Source organism: Mesoplodon mirus (genome assembly GCF_964341445.2).
Source record: "Mesoplodon mirus genome assembly, chromosome: 11".
In the NCBI taxonomy this organism is placed as follows: domain Eukaryota; kingdom Metazoa; phylum Chordata; class Mammalia; order Artiodactyla; family Ziphiidae; genus Mesoplodon; species Mesoplodon mirus.
In genome coordinates, this window is record NC_138987.1 from 60,791,053 (window position 1) to 60,814,421 (window position 23,369).

The 23,369-nt window shown below is 46.7% G+C and overlaps 1 protein-coding gene across 14 annotated transcripts; it reads right to left on the reverse strand.

Moving 5' to 3' along the window:
* Nucleotides 1–422: 422 nt before the first annotated feature.
* TIMELESS (timeless circadian regulator) lies at nt 423–23,154 on the reverse strand. Of its 14 annotated transcripts, none has more exons than XM_082634897.1 (31): nt 23,066–23,138; nt 18,762–18,880; nt 16,378–16,476; nt 14,623–14,785; nt 14,316–14,469; nt 13,685–13,799; nt 13,528–13,590; nt 13,145–13,246; nt 12,811–12,966; nt 12,433–12,566; nt 12,151–12,238; nt 11,706–11,882; nt 11,125–11,342; nt 10,775–10,878; nt 10,462–10,631; nt 8,480–8,614; nt 7,866–8,017; nt 6,731–6,828; nt 6,518–6,638; nt 6,210–6,411; nt 5,794–5,939; nt 5,093–5,178; nt 4,887–5,004; nt 4,715–4,797; nt 3,649–3,791; nt 3,276–3,453; nt 3,126–3,194; nt 2,884–3,002; nt 1,453–1,696; nt 1,216–1,320; nt 423–1,075 (listed from the first exon to the last, which is right to left on the reverse strand). In XM_082634897.1, exons 4-31 carry the CDS (start codon nt 14,717–14,719, stop codon nt 1,002–1,004), a joined length of 3,651 nt encoding a protein of 1,216 aa, XP_082491023.1. In that variant the 5' UTR covers nt 14,720–14,785; nt 16,378–16,476; nt 18,762–18,880; nt 23,066–23,138; the 3' UTR covers nt 423–1,001. The 14 variants fall into 14 exon arrangements, with proteins under 14 accessions (XP_082491023.1, XP_082491019.1, XP_082491025.1 ...); XM_082634893.1 differs by having other exon boundaries at nt 14,623–14,734; nt 16,374–16,476; XM_082634899.1 differs by having other exon boundaries at nt 16,374–16,476.
* Nucleotides 23,155–23,369: the final 215 nt, after the last annotated feature.

The window sequence follows — 23,369 nt, forward strand, 5'->3', positions numbered from 1 at the left end:
AGACCCTCCATACTGTTTTCCACAGTGGCTACACCAGTTTATGTTCCTACCAACAGTGTACAAGGGTTCCCTTTTGTCCATATCCTCACTAACATTTGTTATTTGTGTTCTTTTTGATGATAGCCACTCTGACAGGTATCAGGTGATATCTCATTGTGGTTTTGATTTGCACTTCTCTGATTAACGATATTGAGCATCTTTTCATGTACCTGTTCTGATGCGTACTCTTTTTACCCTAAAGATTTATCCTAGACAAAGGATCTTGAGGTGAGAATGTTTTTCTGTGTCTTGTGTAGGGAAAGCAAGAGAAAAGGGAAGGCTGATAGTCTCTTTTAACCCTAATAGTTTAAAGTTCTTAAACGAACATAGCAGGTGGAGGGTTGAGGTATTTAGACAGATTGGCAAGTCAGATCAACATTGGCAACTTTTAATTTTACATGTTTAACTCAATGCCAAACACCAACCAAACACGTTCATCATCTGAAGAGTACTGCATCCCAACCCTATTTCAACATTAGGAACTGGGCTCAATCTGGTGTTCGGGGGTGATCATAGGAAAGAAAATGATGGGCGCATCTAGTGCCTTTTAAAAATGGTGCAACATCCCCACTCATCATGTCACAAAACTCCCCATCTAGTGCTGTGACCCACCTCCAGCAGAAAGCCAAAAGGAACAGACCAGTAAGAGGGGTCCAAGGTGCCTTCTATATTCACTCACTCCTCTCCTTTGCCAGGGTGTGCTATTAACCAAAGAAGAAGAGGAGTAAGTCTCCAGAGAGCTACTGAGGCACAATGATAAAAGTGGGAGGAGCAAGAAGTGACCGAACAGGAGACCAACACTGTTGCCTGGATTTCCTGGACCCTAAATCCATGGGGAAGCCCAGGGCTCCAGAGCTTCTGTCCAGTAAGAGAAGTTTCCAGGTCCTGTATGCCCCTCCAAACTCAGACTTAAATTCACCACTTAAAAATGGGTCTATCTCTGCCCCTAGGCATCTGGCTCTTCAGTCGCTCTCATCGTCATCCTCAATCTGAAACCGCTTCTTCTTCCAGATTCCTGGAGCTCCCAACTCTGGTTCTATGGGAATGACAGGGGTGAGAAGACAGGATATCTAAATTTGTTAAGGGGGAAGGAGGATGGTAGCATTTACCTTCAGGACTGGAGGGAAGAGTGCTAGAGGTTAGAAGAAAAGGCAGATCCCGACCAGAGCCCCCTACCTTTGCTCCCGCCCTCATCTTCCTCCTTTTCCTCATCGCTGTCCAGCAGCTGTCGCTTCTTGGGTGCCACTTTCAGCTGCTCTTTCCCACCATCGGTCCCTTCCTCTGGAACGACGATGAGAGGCATAAAATTAGGGAACTAGGTCCTCATAGTCTCAAATACCCTATCAGCCCTCTTGATCCCAGGGCTGGGTAAGTACTCAATAGTACTCAATAGATAAGTGGTCCTGGTATTACCCTCTGGGGACACCAGGCCTGCTTTCTTTTTCCGGGCTGACAGGTGGGCCCTCGGGGCATGTGCTCGGTGCTCCTTCTGGTGCACCTCTTCCTGTTGGTGCTCCTCCTCAGGGCCTTGCTCTCCAGGGACCTTAGGTTCTAATCCTGGCTGAAGCTTTTCCTCCTCCTCTGGTTGGCTCAAAGAAGCTGCCATCCTCCGGAGCTGGGTGGGACTCAGCTTGGCTGGAATTCGCCAGAAGGTTTCCTACAGGGGCAAAGAAGTTGAAAATGAGAGTAGTGGGAAAGGAGCAGCCTCTAGTCCACCAGATTTTGATATTATTCATTGAATAAATATGAGCCTACATTGGTGAAGCTCCACAAGGGTTGTGAACTCTACTTATTGCTTATTTACCCAGTATGTACCCAAGGTCTAACACAGTGCCTGATACACCAGGAGCTTCCCAGTAAATACAGTTGTTAATTACATAAGTAAATGAATGGATTCTGGGGATCTAAAGGTGAGTCAGATATGATCCTTGCTCTCAAGGAACTCACAATCTAATGGGAGAAAGAACCAATGTACTGTAACACCACAGGATTGGGGCTATATTAAGGGAATGAACAAATCACAGCCACCAAAATGATTACAGTTGCCCCTCCGTGTCCGAGGGTTTCACATCCATGGATTCAACCAACCGCAGATCAAAAACATTGGGGAAAAGAATGAAAAATTCCAGAAAGTTCCAAAAAGCAAAACTTGGATTTGCTGCACATTGGCAACTATTTATAGAGCATTTACATTGTATTAGGTATTACAATTAATCTAGAGACGATGTGCATAGGTTATACGCAAATACTATGCCATTTTATACGAGACTTGAATATCTGTGAATTTTGGTGTCAGGGTGGGGGGTTGAAGGAGGGATAGAGACTGCTTCTCTGAGGAAGTGAGAACTGAACTAACTCTTCAAGGTTGGGTGGAGTGTTCATCAGGAAGATGGGTGATCTGCCACCTTGTGTATGAGGCTGGAGCCTTCCAGTAGGGGGACTGGCATGATCAACTGTTTGGAAGTATGAAGAAGCCTACTGTTTGGAGGATGGAAAGTAGCCCCGGATGACTGTAGTGTCAGGTAGGTGTGTGGTGACGTAGCTGTGAGGCTGCAATGGCTGGCCAAGGCCAGAGACACCACTCGGAGGCTGTGGACTTTGTCCTGCAAACAGTGGGGAACCATCAAGTGCTCTGATCAGGGGAGTGATATAATCAAAACTGTATTTTAGAAAGATAACTCGGGGTCAGTGTGGAAGATGGACTTAGGAGAAGGGAAGGTTGGAGAGATTAGCAAGACAGCTGCCGTAGGAGTCACGGTCAGAGGTGACAGGAAATGAGGAGGAGGAGATGTATCCTAAAGTAGCACCAACACGCTTGGCTGATGCTGTAGCTGGTGTATTTACCTGCCCAGAGGCAGGAGGCCGAACCCTTAGCTTTTGCAACAGCTGCTGAAACTGTTCATTTTCCATTGCTTCCTCATTTTCTTCTGTCAGTGGCACCAGTGGAACTGCCTGAGAGCAGCCTAGGACAGGGTCAATGGTCACATGGTGAAGATGTGAAGAAAGAACTGGCCCTCCATCCCACGACCAGATCTCCAGCAGCCTCCAGACCCCAGTCCTCCTGAAACCGTCATTTATCCACTCACCAACCTCTTCCCGATCATCCGCTGCTCGAATGAGGCAGTTCTGGAGCCACAGAAGGGGAGCAGAAAAGCCTAAGGGAAGGTGGAAAACTTATAACTGGCCCATACAACCAACCCCATCACCTGAGACATCTCTCCCAACTGGGCCCTCACCTTCCTGATGCAGGTTTTGCCCAAGGTTTTGAGTTGAAAGGATGGAGCCACCGTGGGCTTGTTCTGCTTCTGAGCCCTCCTCTTTCTCTTCATCCTCTTCACTCTCGTCCTCTGGCAGGTTTTCCTCTTCTTCTAGATCTTCCTGGCAAAAATCGTTCAAGGACTCCTCTTCATTAGGCTAAAATTCATTGGGGTGGGTAATGAACAAAAGGAGACAAGACGAAGAACTGAGTGGAGTCCTCTGGTTCCTGACCACCCCACTGGGGGGATCTACTCAGAAGAGCCTGAGACAGGAAGAATCTGGGTGGGCTGCTTCTAAGGAGCACTTCAGTGGGGGCAGGTCCAGCTGGCAGAGCCAGGGTGAGACTGTTACCAAGCTTGAGGGCGCCAACTTCTTCCGGCGTTTCTTGTACAGCTCCCGCCGCTCAGCCACCAGCCCCAGAGCCAGCAGTTTATCCACTATTCGGGCCCGTGAGCGTTTGGCTGTGATGTTCTTCATGATATTACCCAGGACATCTAAAGAGAAAGAAAGTATGAATGCCCAAGAGCAACAGGGGAAAGGGATTAGTAAAGGAAACAGAGGTCTTTGGAAAGAGGCTAGCTCAATTCACTCCAAAATGACACCACAAAAAACAGTATGGAGGTCTCTCAAAAAACTAAAAATAGAATTACTATATGACCCAGCAATTCCACTCCTGGGTATATATCCAAAAAAATAAACAAAAACACTAACTTGAAAAGATACATGCACCCCAATGTTCATGGCAGCATTATTTACAATCGCCAAGGTATAAAAGCAACCTAAGTGTCCATCAACAGATGAATGGATAAAGAAGATGTGGTACACACACACACACACAAAGGAATACTACTCAGCCATAAAAAGAATGAATTTTTGGCATTTGCAGCAATACGGATGGAGTTGGAGGGCATTATGCTAAGTGAAATAAGACAGAGAAAGAGAAATATTATATATCACTTATATGTGGAATCTAAAAAATAAAACGAATGAATATAACAAAAAAGAAGCAGACTCACAGATATAGAGAACAAACTAGTGGTTACCAGTGGGGAGAGGGAAGGGGGAGGGGCAAGATAAGGGTAGGGGATTAAGAGGTGCAAACTATTAGGTATAAAATAAGCTACAAGGATACATTGTACAATATGGGGAATATAGCCAATATTTTATAACAATGATAAATGGAGTATAACCTTTAAAAATTAGTGACTATAGTGAATCACTATATTGTATACCTGTAACTTACATAATAAAAAAGAAAAAATATATATATTTAAAAACAAACAAAAACGACACCACAAACAGAGCAAGCAGACAGGAAGGAGAGGATAAGCCTTCCTTGGGAACAGGAAGCAGCAGGAAAAGAAACTGAGAGCTTGGCTCTCATTTCAGAGGTTCCCTGAGCTTCCACCTCACTTACCATCAGAGTCCTGGAACTCCTCAAAAAGCCGCTGCAGCTCCAGCTCCTGATCTTCCGTCCACAGTACAATCTGGGTTCCTTTCCTGTTCAGGGCGGTGTCAGTGGAAGGGGGAGCTCAGGGAGTGAAGAGTGGATTCCCCATCTCAGTTCCCTCCAGAGCATATGCCTCTACCTCTGGAAGTCCTTGACGCTGTCAGTCAGTCCCAGCTGTACCAGATGGTGGATGACCTGCTTGCGTGTCCGAGGTGCAGTTTTCAGGTGTGCCAAGATGGCGTCCACCACATCCTGACCTGAGGTGGAGGAGGAGTGAGGCAGTGAAGAGGGGTCCCAGAGCTCAGGCTGCCCTCCGCGTGCTCTTCAGACCTCAAGGCCTCATACCTTTCACATCCTTATGGGCAAGGTACAGTTCCTGAAGCTGGGCCTCCTCCTCTGGGCTCCACACAGGGGGTCTGTGACTAGAAGATCTAAATGGGGAAAGAAGGGGAGCATGTAGATTGTTGGCTCAAAAAGAGAAGACCAAAGGTCTTCTCTTCTAAAAGGAATGAGGGCAACGCAGGTACCGCAAAGGAGCCAGCTAGCAGAGGCCTAAGGTGTGCTTCCTTCCTCTTCCTCTCCTTCCACTTAAGAACCCAAAAGTCAAACTAAGATTTTCCAGGTTGGGCCCATGGAACCTGACACTGCAGGGGCTGAGAGTATTATGGGAAAGAAAGAGAAGAGTGAAAGGAGAGGAGCTGAGATACTCAGGGAAAGAGGACAAATATTTCTATGCATCCTAATGGTTTCCCAGCACATCTTGGGATAAGGCACATATAGACTCTCTCTGGGGGGCCACCCGCTCTGACTGCCCCACCGAACGCTGGTGAGGAAGGAAACTAGAGTAGACAAGAGACTTAGGCTCAATCCCAGTTCCTCTCTCAGGTGACCTCAGTTAAAGCATTTCACCTTCGGGGCTTGTTTTCTCACCTACGAAAGGGAAAGAAAGGTTACACCAACTGATCTGCAAGCTCTTCCAGCTCTGACGCTCTGTGACTGTGTCACCCCCTTCCCCACCGCCAAGCCTTCCCCATCCTCAAGCTCACCTGCTATCCAGGGAGCCATAGCCCTCAGTCATCTCTCGAACCACAGCTGTGTTCTTCCAGAACAGCAGCTCCACAAAGGCTTTTTGGTTGACCGCGGCCAGTGCAAAGAACTTGCCCAGGATGTATCTGGCAAAAGTCACTAGCTCCTGTGGGAGAGGGAGACTGCTGTGAGGCCTGTGGCCTAAATGTACATAAACATGGGCCTTTAGGTATTTTTTCTACGCCTGTTCCCAGCTGCCCCCTCCTCGCTCAGCCTCTTCTATCCTTCCCCTTGCAGCTCCCTCAACCTGCCTGTCTACTTCCTCACCGTTCTCTCATCGCTCAGCCTTGACACGGCTCAGGGCACTTTATCCCCTATCCTTTTACCCCAGGACTCCCCTACACCTCTAGAACCCCATTCTTTGGTGTCTCCTTACTTTGTAGGCCCCAGCAGCAGGGTCGCTAAGCAGACGATTGAAGAGGCAGAAGAGGGAAAGCTGGAAAAGCAGGGCTTCCATTTTGAGATCATAGGCCAGCCGGTGCAGCATCTTGACGACACAGTGGTTGGTGTGGGCGCTATTTTGCTTGTAGCTCCGCAGCAGCAGCACGTAGGCTTGGATGACAGTTGAGTTTGCAAAGCTGCACCAAGACAGGGAGTGAGAGGATGTCAGCGTGAGGACGTGTGGTCGTCCTCACAGCCCCACAGTCTCCACCCTGACACCAATTCCATCCTCCCGGCCCGCACCGTTTCAGGTAGTCCAGAAAGTTAAATTCTTTCTCCAACACCTCGACCATATGCAACTCTTCCTCCTCCACCTCTTCTTCATCTTCTTCCTCCGCCCCTTGTTCCTCTGGCCCCTGCTGCCCTATCGAAAGACTGAGGATTACTGGGTGTCTGTGACGCTGGCACTAGAGAAGAGCTGGAAGGAGAGAGATGAGGAGGAAATGGGAGACTCACGGGGAAGCGGGGCCCAGATGATTTGCTTCAGCAGCTGAATCTCCTCCTCTGGGGAAATGTCCTGAGAGCCAAACACATCTCCTTCTGGCCACACCTCCCTGGAGCACAAAGAGAAAAAAGGCTTTCACCAGAGGGAATATCTCAGTTATAATTTGAAGTGGGAGAAGGAATTTAGACTTATTTTATTTTCCAGCTGGAAAGAGAATGCAGACTGTTATTTCAAAGATGAAACAAAGACTCTAGGGAAATTTTCCCTCATAAGCCACACTGCAAAGAAAATCGTATAGGAAGAAAAGGCAAATTATCTAAATGCGTGACATTTGAACAAATGTTGAACAAATGTACATATTCACACAATGGTGTTTTTTGTGTTTATAAATTTATTTATTTATTTATCTATTTATTTTTTGCTGCTTTCACAATGGTGTTTTAAAGCCATTAATAATTGCAGAAGTATATCTGATGAGAAATGATGCTCACGGGACTTTCCTGGTGGTCCAGTGGCGAAGGCTCTGCGCTCCCAATGCAGGGGGCCTGGGTTCAATACCTAGTTAGGGAACCAGATCCCACATGCCTGCTGCAACTAAGAGTTCGCATGCCGCAACTAAGAGTCTGCATGCTGCAACTAAAAGATCCCGCATGCCGCAGCAAAGATCCCATGTGCCTCACCTAAGACCCAGTGCAGCCAGAGTAAATAAATAAATATTTGAAAAAAAAAAGAAATGATGCTCACAATATATTGAGAAGTAAAAAAAATACTATAAATCAGTATTGCAATATTTCGATCTTGTAAAAGAAGGTGTATATGATATGTCTATATATAACACAGAGGGAAAAACTCTGGAAGATAACTCATCAAAATGTTAATGATGGCTATCTTTGGCTCATAGAATTAACTTTATTTTTTTTTCCCCAACTAACTGTGCTAATATTTCTCAAAAATGAAACAAAAATAATAAACCTCCCAATAAACCAACCAAAACTCCCCAGGACTCAGTACCCTGTACAGAGCCCCAGCGCTTCTGAGGGGACTTCTCTCTTGAAGACTGAGAACCCTGTGCCACAGTGAAAGCCACTTCCTGCCCCCAAAAGCCCAGGGGCTGGATGTGGGAGAACGGGTAGGCGGTGCTCTTACCGGGCAGACCTAAGAAGGGTCAGGGCCTGTGGGGCCTGGCCAGCCAGGAGACAGTCTTGGATCCGCACCATGGCTTCTGCCCGCTGTTCTTCCACGGGCACCTCTGAGGCCGCATCAAAGGGAACCATGGAGTCCAAACTGAGCTCAGGATCCTAGAGAGGGATTATTAAAGCTTTGGTAACGTTGGTGGTGGCGGGGAGACCCAGAGAACCTGCCCAGAGCACTACCCCCAGGAAACAGAGAGTAGGACTTCCCTGGTGGTACGGTGGTTAAGAATCCACCTGCCAATTCAGGGGACACGGCTTCGAGCCCTGGTCCAGGAAGATCCCACATGCCACGGAGCAACTAACCCCATGCGCCACAACTACTGAGCCTGCCCTCTAGAGCCCACGAGCCGCAACTACGGAAGCCCATGCACCTAGGGCCCGTGCTCTGCAATAAGAGAAGCCACTGCAATGAGAAGCTCGAGGACCACAATGAAGAGTAGCCCCCACTTGCTGCAAGTAGAGAAAGCCTGCGCGCAGCCATGGAGACCTAATGCAGCCATAAATAAATAAATAAATGTATTAAAAAAAAAAAAAAAAAAGAAAGAGAGAGTTTCTGCAACTACTTACCTGGGCACAGCACTGTAGCTGCTCGGCCAGGGAGGGCCACACAGACTCCAGTTCCTCTGGGCTGTAGGGGACATTACTGGAGGCTACGGACTGATCTAGGACCTTCTTTTTCTTCTTTCTCTTCTTTCGTTTGTTCTACAGAGAAGGAACTGTGTTAGGATGGCACGAGAGCTAGGGAGGCCTTTTCCTCATCAATGTCCTCTATTAACTAATTAATTAGATGTCTGAATTAATTAGACATTCACAGAGTGACCACTATGTGCCACTCAATGGCAATGGGGAAGCAGCAGTGAAGAGCACATTTCCTTGCCCTTGAGGCGCTTGTGGCCTAGTGGGGGAGACAGGTAAGTAGACAGGTAAATGACACTACAGCCTGGATAAGACCTAGAACATGGCTGAGCATAAAACGCCATAGCAAAACCCAGGAACAGCACATGACTCATTTCTTGTGGCACTGATACCTTAAACAGAAGCCTAGAGAATGAGCAAATTTGCTCTGAGGATAAAAAATTCTATATGAAAAGGCTTTATAAAATGCAAAGCACTCTGCAAATGTAAACTACAATTTTTTCTCCTGAAAAGCAGGAGAATGAGAGTCAATACCCCGACCCCGCTCCCCCAAGTCATGGCTGTGAACCAGTCTTCACTGTGGGCAAATAGGAGGGCCTGTGAGGCCCTTAATGAGGTTCGTGCTTTATTCAAGGAACTTATAAACACACTAAAGGTCAGGAGCATGAGTTTGGATTCCAGCAGACCAGGATTTAAGTATTGACGTTAGCCGTATACCAGCAAGACCTTGGACAAGTTGCTTAACCACTCTGCGCATGTGTCCTAGTACTATTGCGAGGATTATAGGGAAACCTTAGCACAACGTCTGAGACATAGTAAACGCTCGATAAATGATAGCACCTATTAGTACTGCTAATACAACAGAGCTCCGAGTGTAAATAGACCTTTTAGAAAAGTCTCATTGGTACTACAGCCCCTTTCAAGTCCAGTTCTGACTGAGTTTTAACCTATAGCAAATAGAATTATAGGAAAATTTTTACAAAGCAGAGTCCTTGTGTCTCCAGGATAGAAATTCCTTGAGGTTTTCTTCTTGTCCCAGACTTTTCATTTATTATTTCATTTCAGGCTCATGGGTAGATGTTACAACCAATTTTTAAAGATCAGGGCTCACACAAGCAGCTTAAGTTATTCTAACAGTAACTAATACAGGATGAGATCCCAGACCTCTGACTTTTTTTTTTTTTTTTGGCCGCACCATGCAGCACGTGAGATCTTAGTTCCCTGACTAGGGATCGAACCTGGACCCCTGCAGTGAAAGTTCGGAGGCTTAACCACTGGACCCCCAGGGAAGTCCCCAGACCTCTGACTTTTAATGTAAGGCCCTTTCTATCTCATTACAGTGCTTCTGAAGTATAACTAGGAAATAGCACAGCATAATTACTAAATTCTAAAATTATCAATCCCCTGGGACTTCCCTGGCAGTCCAGTGGTTGAGACTTCGCCTTCCAATGCAGGGGGTGTGGGTTCGATCCCGAGTCGGGGAGCTAAGATCCCACATGCCACGTGGCCAAAAAAAAAAAAAAAAACCCCAACAGACATAAAACAGAAGCAATATTGTAACAAATTCAATGAAGACTTTAAAAATGGTCCACATCAAACAAAAAATCTTAAAAATAAATAAATTAAAAAAAATTATGAACCCCCAGAGTCTATGTGCTTAGCACAGAGCAGGTGTTTAATAAATGTTTCCTGAATGAATTAAGATACTATGGTAGATCAGGGATCAACCTAATGAGAGGAGACTCACCAGGCAAAACTACATCAGCAACACCAACGAAACTCTTGCCCTTAGTTCAGAGTAGTTCTAATAGACCAGCTTAAGCTACAGAAAATGTGAGGAGAAAGAGCCCCCTGTCCTTTCTGTCCCCTACCCTTTCCCCCCAGCTCTTTCCACATCCTGGGCTGCCCAGTACCTGCACCATCAGGTTCCCACGGCTCCGGCAGAACCGCTCCAACATCTTGAGGAAGAGGTGGGTGGTTTCCACAAGGTCACGAAGGAAAGAGCGGGGCTGGCATCTCTCATTGAACTTTCGAAAGAGTGCCAGGAAGAGCTCTCGGTACTCCATCACATAGAAAATGTTGTCTAGAAACAGGGAAGAGAAAGGAATGGAAGGACTGATCTGGAAAGCTTGGGGAAAGGAGAGACGGGTGAAGCTGGGTCTGGGAAGAGTGAGATTCGGATCAAGAGGCAGGGAAGTTGGGATAAGAGACCAAGCCAGGCCTCACTCTGGATGATGCGGCTGCTCTCCCTCACAGCCTCGTCTGGGGACACATTCATCTCATTCACTGTGGCCAGCAGCTCCTGATAGGCCTTCAGAGCCAGGTGCATCCTGTGAGAGGAAAAGAGGTAAAATGGAGGACAGCTTAGGACCTTGGTTCATGGAAACAGTATCACCCTTTGCACCCTCACCTGCCAAAATAGTTCCATCAAAAACTGAATGACCCAGCCAGTCCCTGCTCCCCAGCTGACCACCTGAAGCCTGAAACAGGACAGAAAGTACCATCCAGAATTCAGGCATTCAGATTCCCAGCCTGGCCAAGATGCCCACTCTGACCCCAATTCTCCTCCCGCTCACCGGCGTGCCCAGGAGGTGGCTTCCTTGCGGTCGGTCAGCATCATCTCATAGTAGTTGGTGAGGTTCTGCTCAATGAAGTGGAAGGTGCGGACAGTGAGGGTCTCAGAAACCAGGCCTGGCCGGAAGGAGGCAGCTCGGTTGAAGGCCATGAAGAAAGCCAAAGCCCACATGTAGTAGGTCTCATCGTGCTGCTGAGCCTTCTCCCGAAGCAGGTGGTCCTGATGTCAAGGAAAAACAGACCACTTCGTGACCTCAGGGTTTCCAACTTCCTCCTGTCCTATGATGACCAGGTGGACCCTGGACACCATTGTAACAATATTCTAGGACCCAAATTTCCATCCCTCTCTCATTCTCCCCACATTCCCTTCCCCTTCCTCTGCGGCAATCTCTAGAGCTTTTTTTGTCGTATCAATAACCCACTCCCTCCTGACTTCATCACCATGTCCCAGGGGCACCCTACATCCATCTCACCTACTAGTCCACTCTCCATGGTCAGCTTTCCATGGGTTCCTCCCCAGCTTGCCCTTCTTACCCACCGCTACCCCAATCACCTCTCTACTCCATCTTTCCTAGGCTCTCACCTTCACCGAGCCCATGAGCCGGTTGTAACAGTTCTCCAGGAACTCAGAGCAGAAGTCTCTGAGAAAGAGTCTCACGTTGAGGGCAGAGCGGCGCTGAACGGACAGCTCCCGGACAGCCTGGCGACGTTTAGGTACCCGTCGGGGCTGCTTTCCCAAATCAGAAGTGTAGTTTTGGAGCTGGGGATGTAGGTTGAGGGAATTAGAATTACTCCTAACCACCTCCCTCCCCGGCAGCTCTCCTTGGTACTACAGTTTTCTCAGAAGAAACTTGTAGAAGGTGCTCTCCCTCTGGTACTAAGTGAAGATGCAGGTAAAGACAATGCCAAAAGCTCTATTTCTCCTAGGTCTCCAACTTTCTAAGCCCAAGAACAGAGAAGCTTTACCTCCAGAGAGGTAAAGGCCCCCCACTCCACAGTGTTCCCACCCCTGATGGGAGCACACTCACATTGTGGAGACCTTTGTGAAAGATGAGGTCCCTCTCCCCAATGGATTTCAAGCCCTGGACAATGTAGGAGCCCCCAAATCGAGAATGCCTGCAGAGAAAAAAAAGTCCAGGGTGATTCCTCAATCCTCTGGAGGCTCCATCCCCGTTCTCTTTCAGCAGCACATCAGAGCATGTTGTAACTGCAAAGTGCTCTCATCACCACTGCCTTAGCATTTGGCCCAAGCCCTAGCATTCCATAGTGCAGGAACGGGAACATGGGTAGAGCGGCTCTCCACCACTCACCTGTTGCCTCGCTGCAGGGCTCGAGTCTTCTTTTCTGCCATCTCTCGCTGGCGCAACACCTCCAGTTCTGCCACAGCTGTCCTCCGCTCCTGAGCTAAGCGTCCCTGCCCTACTCCTGCCAGCTGCTCAGGGTTCTAGATTTAGAACAAGGAGGGAAGAGTCAGAAGGACAGTCATTCCCTACTCTGAGTTCACTCCTAGTGGGGACAGAAAGAGTGAACAAAATAGGACTGCGGATGGGACCCTGTACTTAAGACATGGCTATTCCACCTGGCACCTGCCTTCCCCAGGTATTTCAGTCATGATACAAGAGCAATTCCGGCCGCACAGCAGAAACGGACATGAGGGAAGGGATTGAGGCAACAGGTGAGTGTCTCACCTGGTCACGAAACATAAGGGAGATGATCTCCAGCACGTGGAGGCCCCACTGCTGCTCCGCAGTTGAGCTGGCCAGGAAGAGGAGCAGGTCGTCCAGGCCACTGAGGTGAACCGCCCAGAGAAGCCGGTCGTGGACACTGGCGTCATCATCGATCCTCTGAGCAGTGAGCAGTGAGGGGAAAAGGGGAGAGCAGTCAGTTCTACTGCCCTGCCTTGAGGTTTTCCAACTCATTCCTTGACGAAGGTCCCTCCCCGAGTTTTGTCAGAGGACAGAACAGCGAAAAAGGGGCAGCCCAACCTAATCAAGCACAAGAACTCAGACCAGCCAAGATCACCTTCTCCTGATCAAGGTCGGCTGGGACATGGAGAACATTTCTGACCAGCAGCAGGATCCGCTCAATCAGCAAGCTGTCTTCCTCCTGCCGTTCCTCCCAGCCCTGGTCAGAAGAAGGAGAGTTAGAGGACAAGACCCCCTGTGGAAGGCGGGAGGCATCTACCCTGATGGGGTGAGAGAGGCACAGAGAAGAATCAGGATTAAAAAGAACGGGAAGAGTTCGAGCAGTCCTGAGGCAGCAGAGACAGCGGATTGGACTTGTACCCCCGAGGACTGGGACCGTATCTCCAAACCCCGCATGTTCTGACACCCCACCTGGGGTTCTGCCCAGGGGAGGAGCAGGGCGCTAACTGTCCCCTGGGATCTTGTGAGGCAGAGACTCACCAGCTGCAGCAGCTCATACAAAGTTTCACTGAGGACTCCAAAAGCCTTCTCACTGGCAAAGGCCTACGAAACAGGGGGATGGACCTTAAGTAGCCGCCGCCCTCTCCTTTCCCACCGCCCCCAAACTCTGCCCCGGGATTCTGGAGGAAAACCTCACCTCTTTGTAGGCCTGCAAGTATGCTAGCACCTGCAGAAAGTGGTGCCGGAAGCTGGGTTCCTTGGGCACGCTGCCAAAACAGAGCAAGGCTGGTTGTGTCAAGTTCACCATCAGCCTGGGGAGACCATGAAGGAGGGAGAAGCTGTTCAGTTTCCCCACCAGGCACAAATACCAAAGGCTGGCACACAGTATATGTTAAAAAGCTGGGGGATCGGGCTTCCCTGGTGGCGCAGTGGTTGAGAGTCCACCTGCCGATGAGGGGGACGCTGGTTCGTGCCCCGGTCTGGGAAGATCCCACATGCCATGGAGTGGCTTGGCCCGTGAGCCATGGCCACTGAGCCTGCGCGTCCGGAGCCTGTGCTCCGAAACAGGAGAGGCCACAACAGTGACAGGCCCGTGTAACGCAAAAAAAAAAAAAAAAAAAAAAAAGCTGGGGGATCAACAACGAGGTCCTGCTGTATAGCACAGGGAACTATATTCAATATCCTGTGATAAATCATAATGGAAAGAATATATAAAAGAATGTATATATATGTATAACTGAATCACTTTGCTGTACAGCAGAAATTAACATAGCATTGTAAATCAACTATACTTCAATTAAAAAAAAAAAAAAAGCTGGGGAATCAACCTGATAACAGCATGAAAGAGAGGCTTGTCCTGGCGGTGTTGGGTAAGGATGGGTAGGAGGTCGCTCTGCAGGATTTGCGCTGCCCCCAGCTGCTGCCGTACATCTCGCGTCTCATCCTCATGCCTCAAGTAGCGGATCAAATCCTTCACACTCTCTTCAGGGACAGAATAAACACTTACATGGAATCCTGGCAGAAGCTCTACCCAGGCCCATGTGCTTTTCATACCCATGGCTTGAGAAATTAAAAAGACCTAGACTCAAGCAGGTGTTTTTTTTTTTTAACCTGTTACCTCAAAAAGCGACTCACCTAAGCAATCTGGCTCCTTGTGGTAAGTGTCTCCCTCCAAGTACCCAAGAGCACTGCATGTGGCTAGAAGTTCACAATTCATCATGTACAAGTCCATACATCAGTGCACCAGCTGTTAGAGAAGAAAGGCAGGTGGAGCCAAGGGAGCTAGAAATGACGAGGCCTATAGAGACAAGGAAAGATAACAAATGTAGGGGGACTTCTCTGGTGGCGCAGTGGTTAAGAATCCGCCTGCCAATTCAGGGCACATGGGTTCGTGCCCTGTTCTGGAAAGATTCCATATGCTGCGAAGCAACTAAGCCTGTGCGCCACAACTACGGAGCCTGTGCTCTAGAGCCCATGCTCAACAAGAGAAGCCACCGCAATGAGAAGCCCGTGCACCGCAACAAAGAGTAGCCCCACTCGCCGCTACTAGAGAAAGCCCGCGTGCAGCAACAAAGACCCAGTGCAACCAAAAATAAAAACAAACAAATAAATAAACAAAGCTATTTAAAAAAACCCAAAACAAAACAAATGTAGGGTCCTCCCCATAAAACGGAGTGGGGAGCAGACAAGGCCCTAATGCTCTGAGTATTCTGATCAAGGTCCTCAAATGCTTCACTTTTGTCAGCACCGAAAGTGCTGTTCCCGGTCTCAGGGAAAGCTTTAAGTTAAGACTTCTTCTACCCAGGAGGCTCCGAGACTAAGAATTAAGCCATCCTATCCTCTAAATCGGGTCTGAAACTGTAGAAACAGTATGTTTGAGTCTAGATAACCTAGTAGAAAGAAAGGCGGGTTAGCAAAGGGCATCAACTCTGAGAATTTCACCCTGAGAAAGCTCTGCAGCCTTGTGAGAAGGTGGGAGGATGAGCTTCCCTCTGCCTTAAAATTGCTGGGGGAATTCCCTGGCGGTCCAGTAGTTAGGACTCAGCGCTTTCATTGCGAAGGGCCCAGGTTCAATCCCTGGTCGGGGAACTAATTCCACAAGCTGCGCAGCACAGCCAAAAATAAAAAAAATTGCTGGACCCGGTCCCCCTCCACCTTCCACCCACACAGTTAGAGCTCTTCTGTACCACAAGAACTGAGAAAACCCAGCTCTGACTGTACGGTGATCCCACTGAGGATCTGATATATCCCAGGAGCCCTGAGGCTTCTGAGGCCCTGGGGATGTGTAAAGATATTTCCCTCACTCTCCTCCCCTAAGTTACTCTTAAATTTTGGTGATCTTAGTAGAAGTCAGTACCTAACAGAATGGGTGAGGAAAAGAAGTAAATAGGAACTAGTTAAATTCCTTGTCCCTCTCCACAGAAGAACCATCTTCCTTTTCTGAAGCACACCCCCTTTTATTAAGATCCCTAAACCCTCAGCAGATAATCAAGTAGGCACAGATCCTGGATGTTTCAGAACCTGACACTAGTCTCTCTCTCTCACACACACACACACACACACACACACACACACACACACACACACACACACTACGTTCACTATGCGTCCCCTTGTCACATTCAGCCACACTCTCAGCACGCAGCAGTTTCCTCTAAAAACACCTTTCCTTGTTCCATACGTACCTCTAGCCCAACTCCACCCCTGTTCCCCCACAGGAAATAAGAAATGGGCCAAGTCAAAAGGACCAATCTCCATGCACTTATGTAACTGGGCTACTTCTCTAGGCTGCTTCCCCTACCCAGTGCTAATCTCCTTTCTGACCGCTCAGCCCAGCAACAGTGAGCCAGTAAAACACAGAATGACCAGGAAAACTGAAGGGATACCTGCCTTCGCTGCCCTTTCTCATGGGACTTGCAGACCCTAAGACCTGGGCTCCAGTGAGGCAGGTGCAGTGTGTGAGATCTGTGACTCTCCTCCAAGATAGATCTAGCTTAAAAAAAAAAAAAAAAAAAAAAAGATACATCTAGCTTTTCCAGACAGACCACTGGTGTATGCACACATACATATACACACACACACACACACACACACAGAGCAGACCAATTCTAATATTCAATATTTGTAAAACTGGCCCCAGCAGAGTACTCAAACCTCTGCTTTCAACACATCGTTTTACCTGAAAGGCAAAAAGAACAGAGGTGGTAATTGCTGTTACCTGGCTACCTAAATAAAAGCTGGAGGGGAAAGGAGATAGGGAAGGAGCATCCTTGCAGATGTGAGAAGGGAAGAGGTTATGTAAGAGACCTAAGACTTCAGGTTCTAATCCCCTGCAGTTCTGACAGAACCAGAGAGCAACAAGCAAAGTAGAGGAAGAAATGGGTCAGATGACTATTATAAAGCTCCCAGGCAAGCTGGGTTTACATGAGGCAAGCTGGCAGTCTTGGGCCTATTCACTAGAACTGGAATAAAAGAGTTCTAAACAGGAGTTCCACCCCTCACTGGTGGAAACATACTATTAAAAAATCAGCCAAAAAAAAATCAGCCAGGGACAGAAAACTTACAGTTCACTCTCTTTTCATGCAGTTATCTAGAAGCTACTCACCTAGTCTGTGTGGCCTCATCTTCCTCTCCTAGACCACTTATAATCTGATTATCTGTCTTATATCTACTTCACACTTACCCATCCAACCCACCACTTCTTAGATCCGTGCCTTAGGTGCCTCCTCTGGCTATCTAGTCCCCCAACCCAGGAACAGAAACATACACATTCCAAGACATAGAGCCCCCTCACGCTCTCTAAACCTTGCTTCCTCCTTCTGGAAGGTCCACCTCCCCTAACTCCGAAAGTTCTAACCCTACCTGACCTTCAAGATCCAGCTCAAATGCTACTCCTCCACGAAGCTCTCCCTGATAGCCTACAGCAGGACAGGATCTGACCGCACATAACCCTCTAAACGGACTTCCTCCTCCGGCACTGAACTACTTTTTTACGTTATAATAACCTAGAATACATCTTTTCTCCTCTACTAAATGTTGTTTTATGCATTTCTGAATGCACTGAATTTCTTTCATAAGATAGACATTCAGTAGAAACTGTTAAATGCAACTTGGTGTAATAGAAAGAACAGTACAACGGTCAGAAGGTGGGGTCAGAGTCCTGGCTTCACTGCCTACCTGCCCATTTATTCCTCATCAAGTCAGTCTTAGCTTCCTTATCTGAGAAATAAGGTAAAGGATACTGTGGCAGCCACGGAAGTGCCTGCTCAGATTTCTCAAGAAAGAACTTTCCATTCAGCTGCAAAGAATGCAGTTAGCTGACAGCACCTCCAGGACCCACCTCAGCCCTACTCTTCCTGGGCAGTCCCCCAGCTAACGACTAAGCACAGGGCTCACTACAGCCATAGTGAGCATGGGCTCACTATCGTTACCACCACGAAATTCTTTCCTCCTACAAAGAGGGAAAAGGAGAAACCACAAGTGCTTTTTCAGGAGAATGGGACAGAACAGATATATAGAAGCTTTTAATTTCTCTTTGTTCCAATCGGAGTACTTTACTCTCCTTCCTGAGTTTTCGACTTTGAAAATAATTCTCCCCATGCCACTTCTTTGACCCAGAACAAAGGCAAAACAGGAAAACCAGCCATTCTGGCTTGCCAAAGAACCAAGAGAAAAAAGAAATTCTTTTTTTTTTTCTGAAAAAATGTTTATCTTAGAATTAACAAAACATGCAAGTAAAAGCACTAACATTATACCTTCAATGTCCCAACTACCTAAACAGTCATTCTCAAGCCAGGCTGTACTTTAAAACCACCTTAGGATATCTGCTTAGGCCCTGTCCAAATATTCAGAAACTCCAGGGGCTGGGGAGAAGGGGCACAGGCACAGTATTTAGGAAACGCTCGCCAAATGATCCTATAATTGGGAACTGCTTTAACATATACAAGACTATTATGCTGAAGGAAAATCAAGATGCAAAGGCGGGGAAAAAAAAAAAGATGCAAAGGTGGTCTACAACTTTATTCAACAATCAGCGTTAGTTCTCATCATTTTTTTAATTGATGACCTTCTAGATAGGGTTTTTTTTGAGTTTTTTGTTTTGTTCTGTTTGCTTTGTTTTAAAATACTGACTGGGGTAATATAGTTGTTCCCAAACTTCTGGATTTCATGGATGGGTCTTTAATTTTTTTTCAATTTAGGGAGACTAACCTAAGGTGGCAGACTCTAAATTTTGTAACTTAAGGACAATTTAAAAAAAATACAGACACACAAACCTCGTATATTGCTGGTAGGACTGTAAAATGGTGCAGCTGCTGTAGAAGTTGGTTTGGCAGTTCCTCAATACGTTAAACAGTTTCCATAGGACCTAGCAATTCCACTCCTAGGTACATATCTGAGAGAAATGAAATGTACGTCCACACAAAAACCTGCACACCAATGTTCACAGCAGCAATATTTATAATAGCCAAAATGTGGAAAACCCCAATGTCCATCAATTGATGAATGGATAAACAAAAAGTGGTATATCTACACAATGGAATATTATTTGACAATAAAAAGGAATGAAGTACTGATACATGCTACAATATAGATGAAATTTGAAAACATTACATTCCATAAAAGAAGCCAGACACAAAAGGTCACATATTGTAAGATTCCACTTATATGAAATACCCAGAATAGGCAACTCCATAGAGACAGAAAGTAGATTAGTGGTTGCCAGGGACTGGGAAGAGGAGGCAATGGGGAGTGACTGCTAGTAGGGACCTATGTGGTTTCTTTTGGGGGTAATAAAAATGTTCTAACATTAGATAGCAGTAACAGTTGCACATCTCTGTGAATTGTACATTTTAAAAGGGTGAATTTTATGGTATGTGATTATATCTCAATACAGCTGTTATAAAAAACACCCACACAATTACTATACATTGTTTTCAGTATTTAAACACCAAAAAACCCCCCAAAAAGCCTAAGAAGGACAAAAATCCCAGAATAAAGTACAGTCCTTTAATTTTATGAAAAAACTCATTATGTTGTATTTTCACATTTTATCATGGACAGATGAGAACTCTGTCAAACACCTTAGACAAAGCAGATCTGGACATTTAAAAGGGATGTTAGTTACTTTTCTCACTCAACTAAATACTAAGCAGTTGAGATGAAGCAATAATCATCTCAAATGCAGGCCTCAAAATGCAAGAAGCAAGGGAAAATAAAGGATAAAGTATTAAATATGCTTGTAATTCAAAATAGAAAATTAACACATTTCTTGAAAACAAAATAAAACCAAGCAAAAAACTCTGTCCCAAACCAACCCTGCTCTAAGAACCAGCTTTCAGATTCACTAGTATGAACAGAATGATGCTTGGCATTTGAATTCCAGTTCTGTCCGTCCAGTACTAAGTTGGTGATCTTGAGCATGTGGCTTAACCTAAACCTCAGTTTCCTTATCGGTACACCAATAAGGAAAATAAGTAGGGGGTGGTTCAAATGAGATCATGGAAATCAGTGTCATTTGTGGACCAACGGACCATTGCTGGTCCACAAACTGTTAGCAGTTTGCATCAAGATATGGACAAAAACAAAGCATAAGCATTTAGAACATCTTATAGCAATTTGATGCAGTTGATGTTTGTTGAATCTAATAGTAAAAGTGCCTATATTCTGTATGTCTTTTTTTCATGTTATTTCTCTAGTAATTTAATTTTTCTAATAATACTATTCTAGTTCTACTATTTTAGAAAAGTACTTTATATTTCAAGTGATATATCACAATAAAGCTAGAAAAAAAAGAAAGAAAGAGAAGTACTGGTCTGCAACAGCCTGTGGGGGAAAAAAACGCTGGTCATTCACAAAAGTTTGAGAAGCTCTGATATCAAACACTTATACTGAGCGTTGAGCACAAAGAATTCTCAAAATATTAACTTCCTCTCCATCTATTGGACTCTATAGTCAGTCACTAAGTGCTTACGAAGATCCTCCTAGGCAAGATATTGCCGTGCAGGTGCAGTGGCTGCAGTGCTAAAGAAATTTAAGGAATTTAGTTGCAGAAATAAAACCCACCTAATATAGAAGAAACAATGTAAAATAAAGTCAGTACTAGCTCTAAGTGATATTTTTTTTTAAATTCTGAAAAACTAGGGCTCTTTTCAGGTGAAAGTGGCCAAGGAGGTTTTGTCAGAGAAAGTGTGATTAGAACTGGGCCTCTGAAGGCTGCATAGAATTCAGGCAGCTGAGAGGAGGAGGGGAACTTAAGCAGAGAATTTGCCAGAGTAAAACCAGAGAGGGAGCCACTATGAATAGAGGAGTCTTAACAGGAAAAAAATGGAAAAGAGGGTTGGAACCGGCTTTATGGGAAAACTTGGTCTTTGTCTATCAATTCAAGGATTTAGAATGTAAGCCTGGGACTAACTGAAGATTTCTGAGCTGAAAAACAAAATGATCAAACTGGGGTCGCACAAGCAGGAGCACATATCCTACTGGTGTATCACTACACATCACTCTCTGTAAGGTCTCAATCTTTTCTCCTTTTACTGCATTCACTCTGCAAAAGATCCCAACCTCAGATCAATGCAACCATTTGCTTTCTAGACTCCTGGATTCAAATCTAGACTCAGATTTGTGAGAGGAAACCAAACAACCCTGCAAAATGATACACAACAAATGTGGTCTCCAACCTGAACAGGTCCTCAGCCTGGCCCAGCAAATCCTTAGTGTTCCTGGTCCTCTCCCTCTTCTTCCCAAGGAACAGCTGTTTCTAACTTCCACCGTTACCCTCAAGCCCCTTTACTCCACTGCTTCCCACACTTCTCAGCTGGTGTCTCAGGTCCCTCCCTCTCAGAACAACTGAGATCATCAGAAATGAACTGTCTCAATTCTCTCCACCCAAGCCTAAAAACATAAATATTTCAAATGAATCTAAGCCCTCCATTTGTGAATGATCAATTACTTCTCGTCCCTCAGTTGCTTCTTCCTCATTCCTCATTTGTTTCCAATTTCTCTTTATACTGGCTCCATTCCCATATGTTATGAGTTGCTCAAAGCTCCGCCATCTTAGGGGGTGGGAAAACCCCCCAAAACAAAAGAAAACAAACACCTTTCCTTGACCTCATATTGGCTGCTCCTCCACTCCTCCTTAAGTGATGGATGCTCCTCAGGCTTGCATCTTTTTCTTCTTTTGGTGGCCCTGCCACACAGCTTGGGGGATGTCAGTTCCCCAACCAGGGCTTGAACCCGGGCCACGGCAGGTATCACAAGTGTTCAACACATGCTTTCTAAGCTGAAGTAGACAAGTTTCGAAGTTGAGGGAGGAGAGGATGGGGTTGGAGATTTGGAGGCATCAGGATGTAAGGTGGTGTGTCAAGTTGTGAAAGTAGATAAACTTACTCAAGAGAGTTCTGAGCGAGAGGAGTAAGGAAGCCAGGGCAGACTTCTTTGTCACCCTGTAACTGCAGAGGACTCATTTACATGTGTTCTTCCTTCCAGTTCCTTAAGGGCAGGAACTCTGTTCTATTCATCTCTGTCCACCTGGTACTGAGCACAGGGCACAGTACATGTTAGGAGCCCAGTAATCTTTTACTCAGTTGTATAAGTGCCACTGATAATAGAGGGAGGCAAAATACTTCAGGGACACAGAGGAAGAAGTGACTACTTTGGCCCAGGAGGGCTGGAAATAGAGGTTTTCAGCGGGACAACTGAGCTCCTGAAAGAGAAGTTCATCTGGCAGAGAAGTGGCAAGAACTTCAAGTCGAGGGAACAGCAGGTACCAAAGCATGAAAGAGCACAATGCAGACACACCCTTTCCATAGGTTTGGGAGTTAAGTGCATGAGATAGAAAAAAATGATAGGGAGCTTTAGAAAATCAGCTGAGAGGGTCAGAGTCAGACTGCCAAAGGCCATGGACACTCACCTAAGGATATAAACTTGACCGTGGGCGGCCAAAGAGGAGTTTTAAATTTAATCTGAAATGACCAGATTGACTTTTTATAACAGTAATTATGTAGTGGCAGCACGAAGGGCCAAGACTTGAGAGACTCAAGGGAAGGAGCTTAATTAACGTAAGATGGTCCGGCTAACACACCCAAGCAGAGGCTGTATCCTCCTTAAGCCTTCTACCCGAGGGAAAGGAGGGAAGGGAATGAGAAATCCATTTTATAAAAACTCAAGATTTAAGTCAAGCGACCAGTGAATCCCAGCTCCTGCTGACCACCAAGCTGGACACCTATTTTTTTCGGGTCTGAACTGGATGGAAAGTTCCAAAGTGGAAATGCCCGGGAAGTTTCTGTCTTACTTTAAGGGCTCCAAGCCCCTTCCCATCACAGCCGCACCGCTGCGCGAGGACCTATCTGTGCAGAATGGCGTCGGGAAAACGAGGGGACGTCCCAGGAGTGTTGGAAACGCTGCGGCTCCCACACAGGACGCGGGGTGGGGACGCGTGCGCACCTAAAGCGCGCGCCCCGCCCCTTGTCTTTAAACCGGGTGGCGGGAAAGGGTACAGGGTACTCCGCGCCTCCCAGAAGAGCCCCCGCGGCTTCGAAGGGACGCAGTCCGCTTAGAGCCCCCTCGCCCAGACACTCACCCGCTCCCCGCCGGTCCTCAGGGTCCCCGCGGAGCCAGCAGCTGCCGCTATGTTTCCCGCCACCCGGTTGGGCTGGACCAGACCCCGCCTACGTGGGGAGCGGGGCGGGGAGAGCGGGGCTGATCCATATGACCCCGAGCGGGCGGGGGAGTTGGTGATGAATTAAGAAAAAGGGAAGCGAGTACAAGTATTCTTTTATCTGAGTCGATCCCTTATATAGAGCCCCAAATCACAGCACAATGGATTTCCTGCTGACTTAAGATAATTGGGATCTAAGTCCGATTAGAGGTGAATTTACAAACAT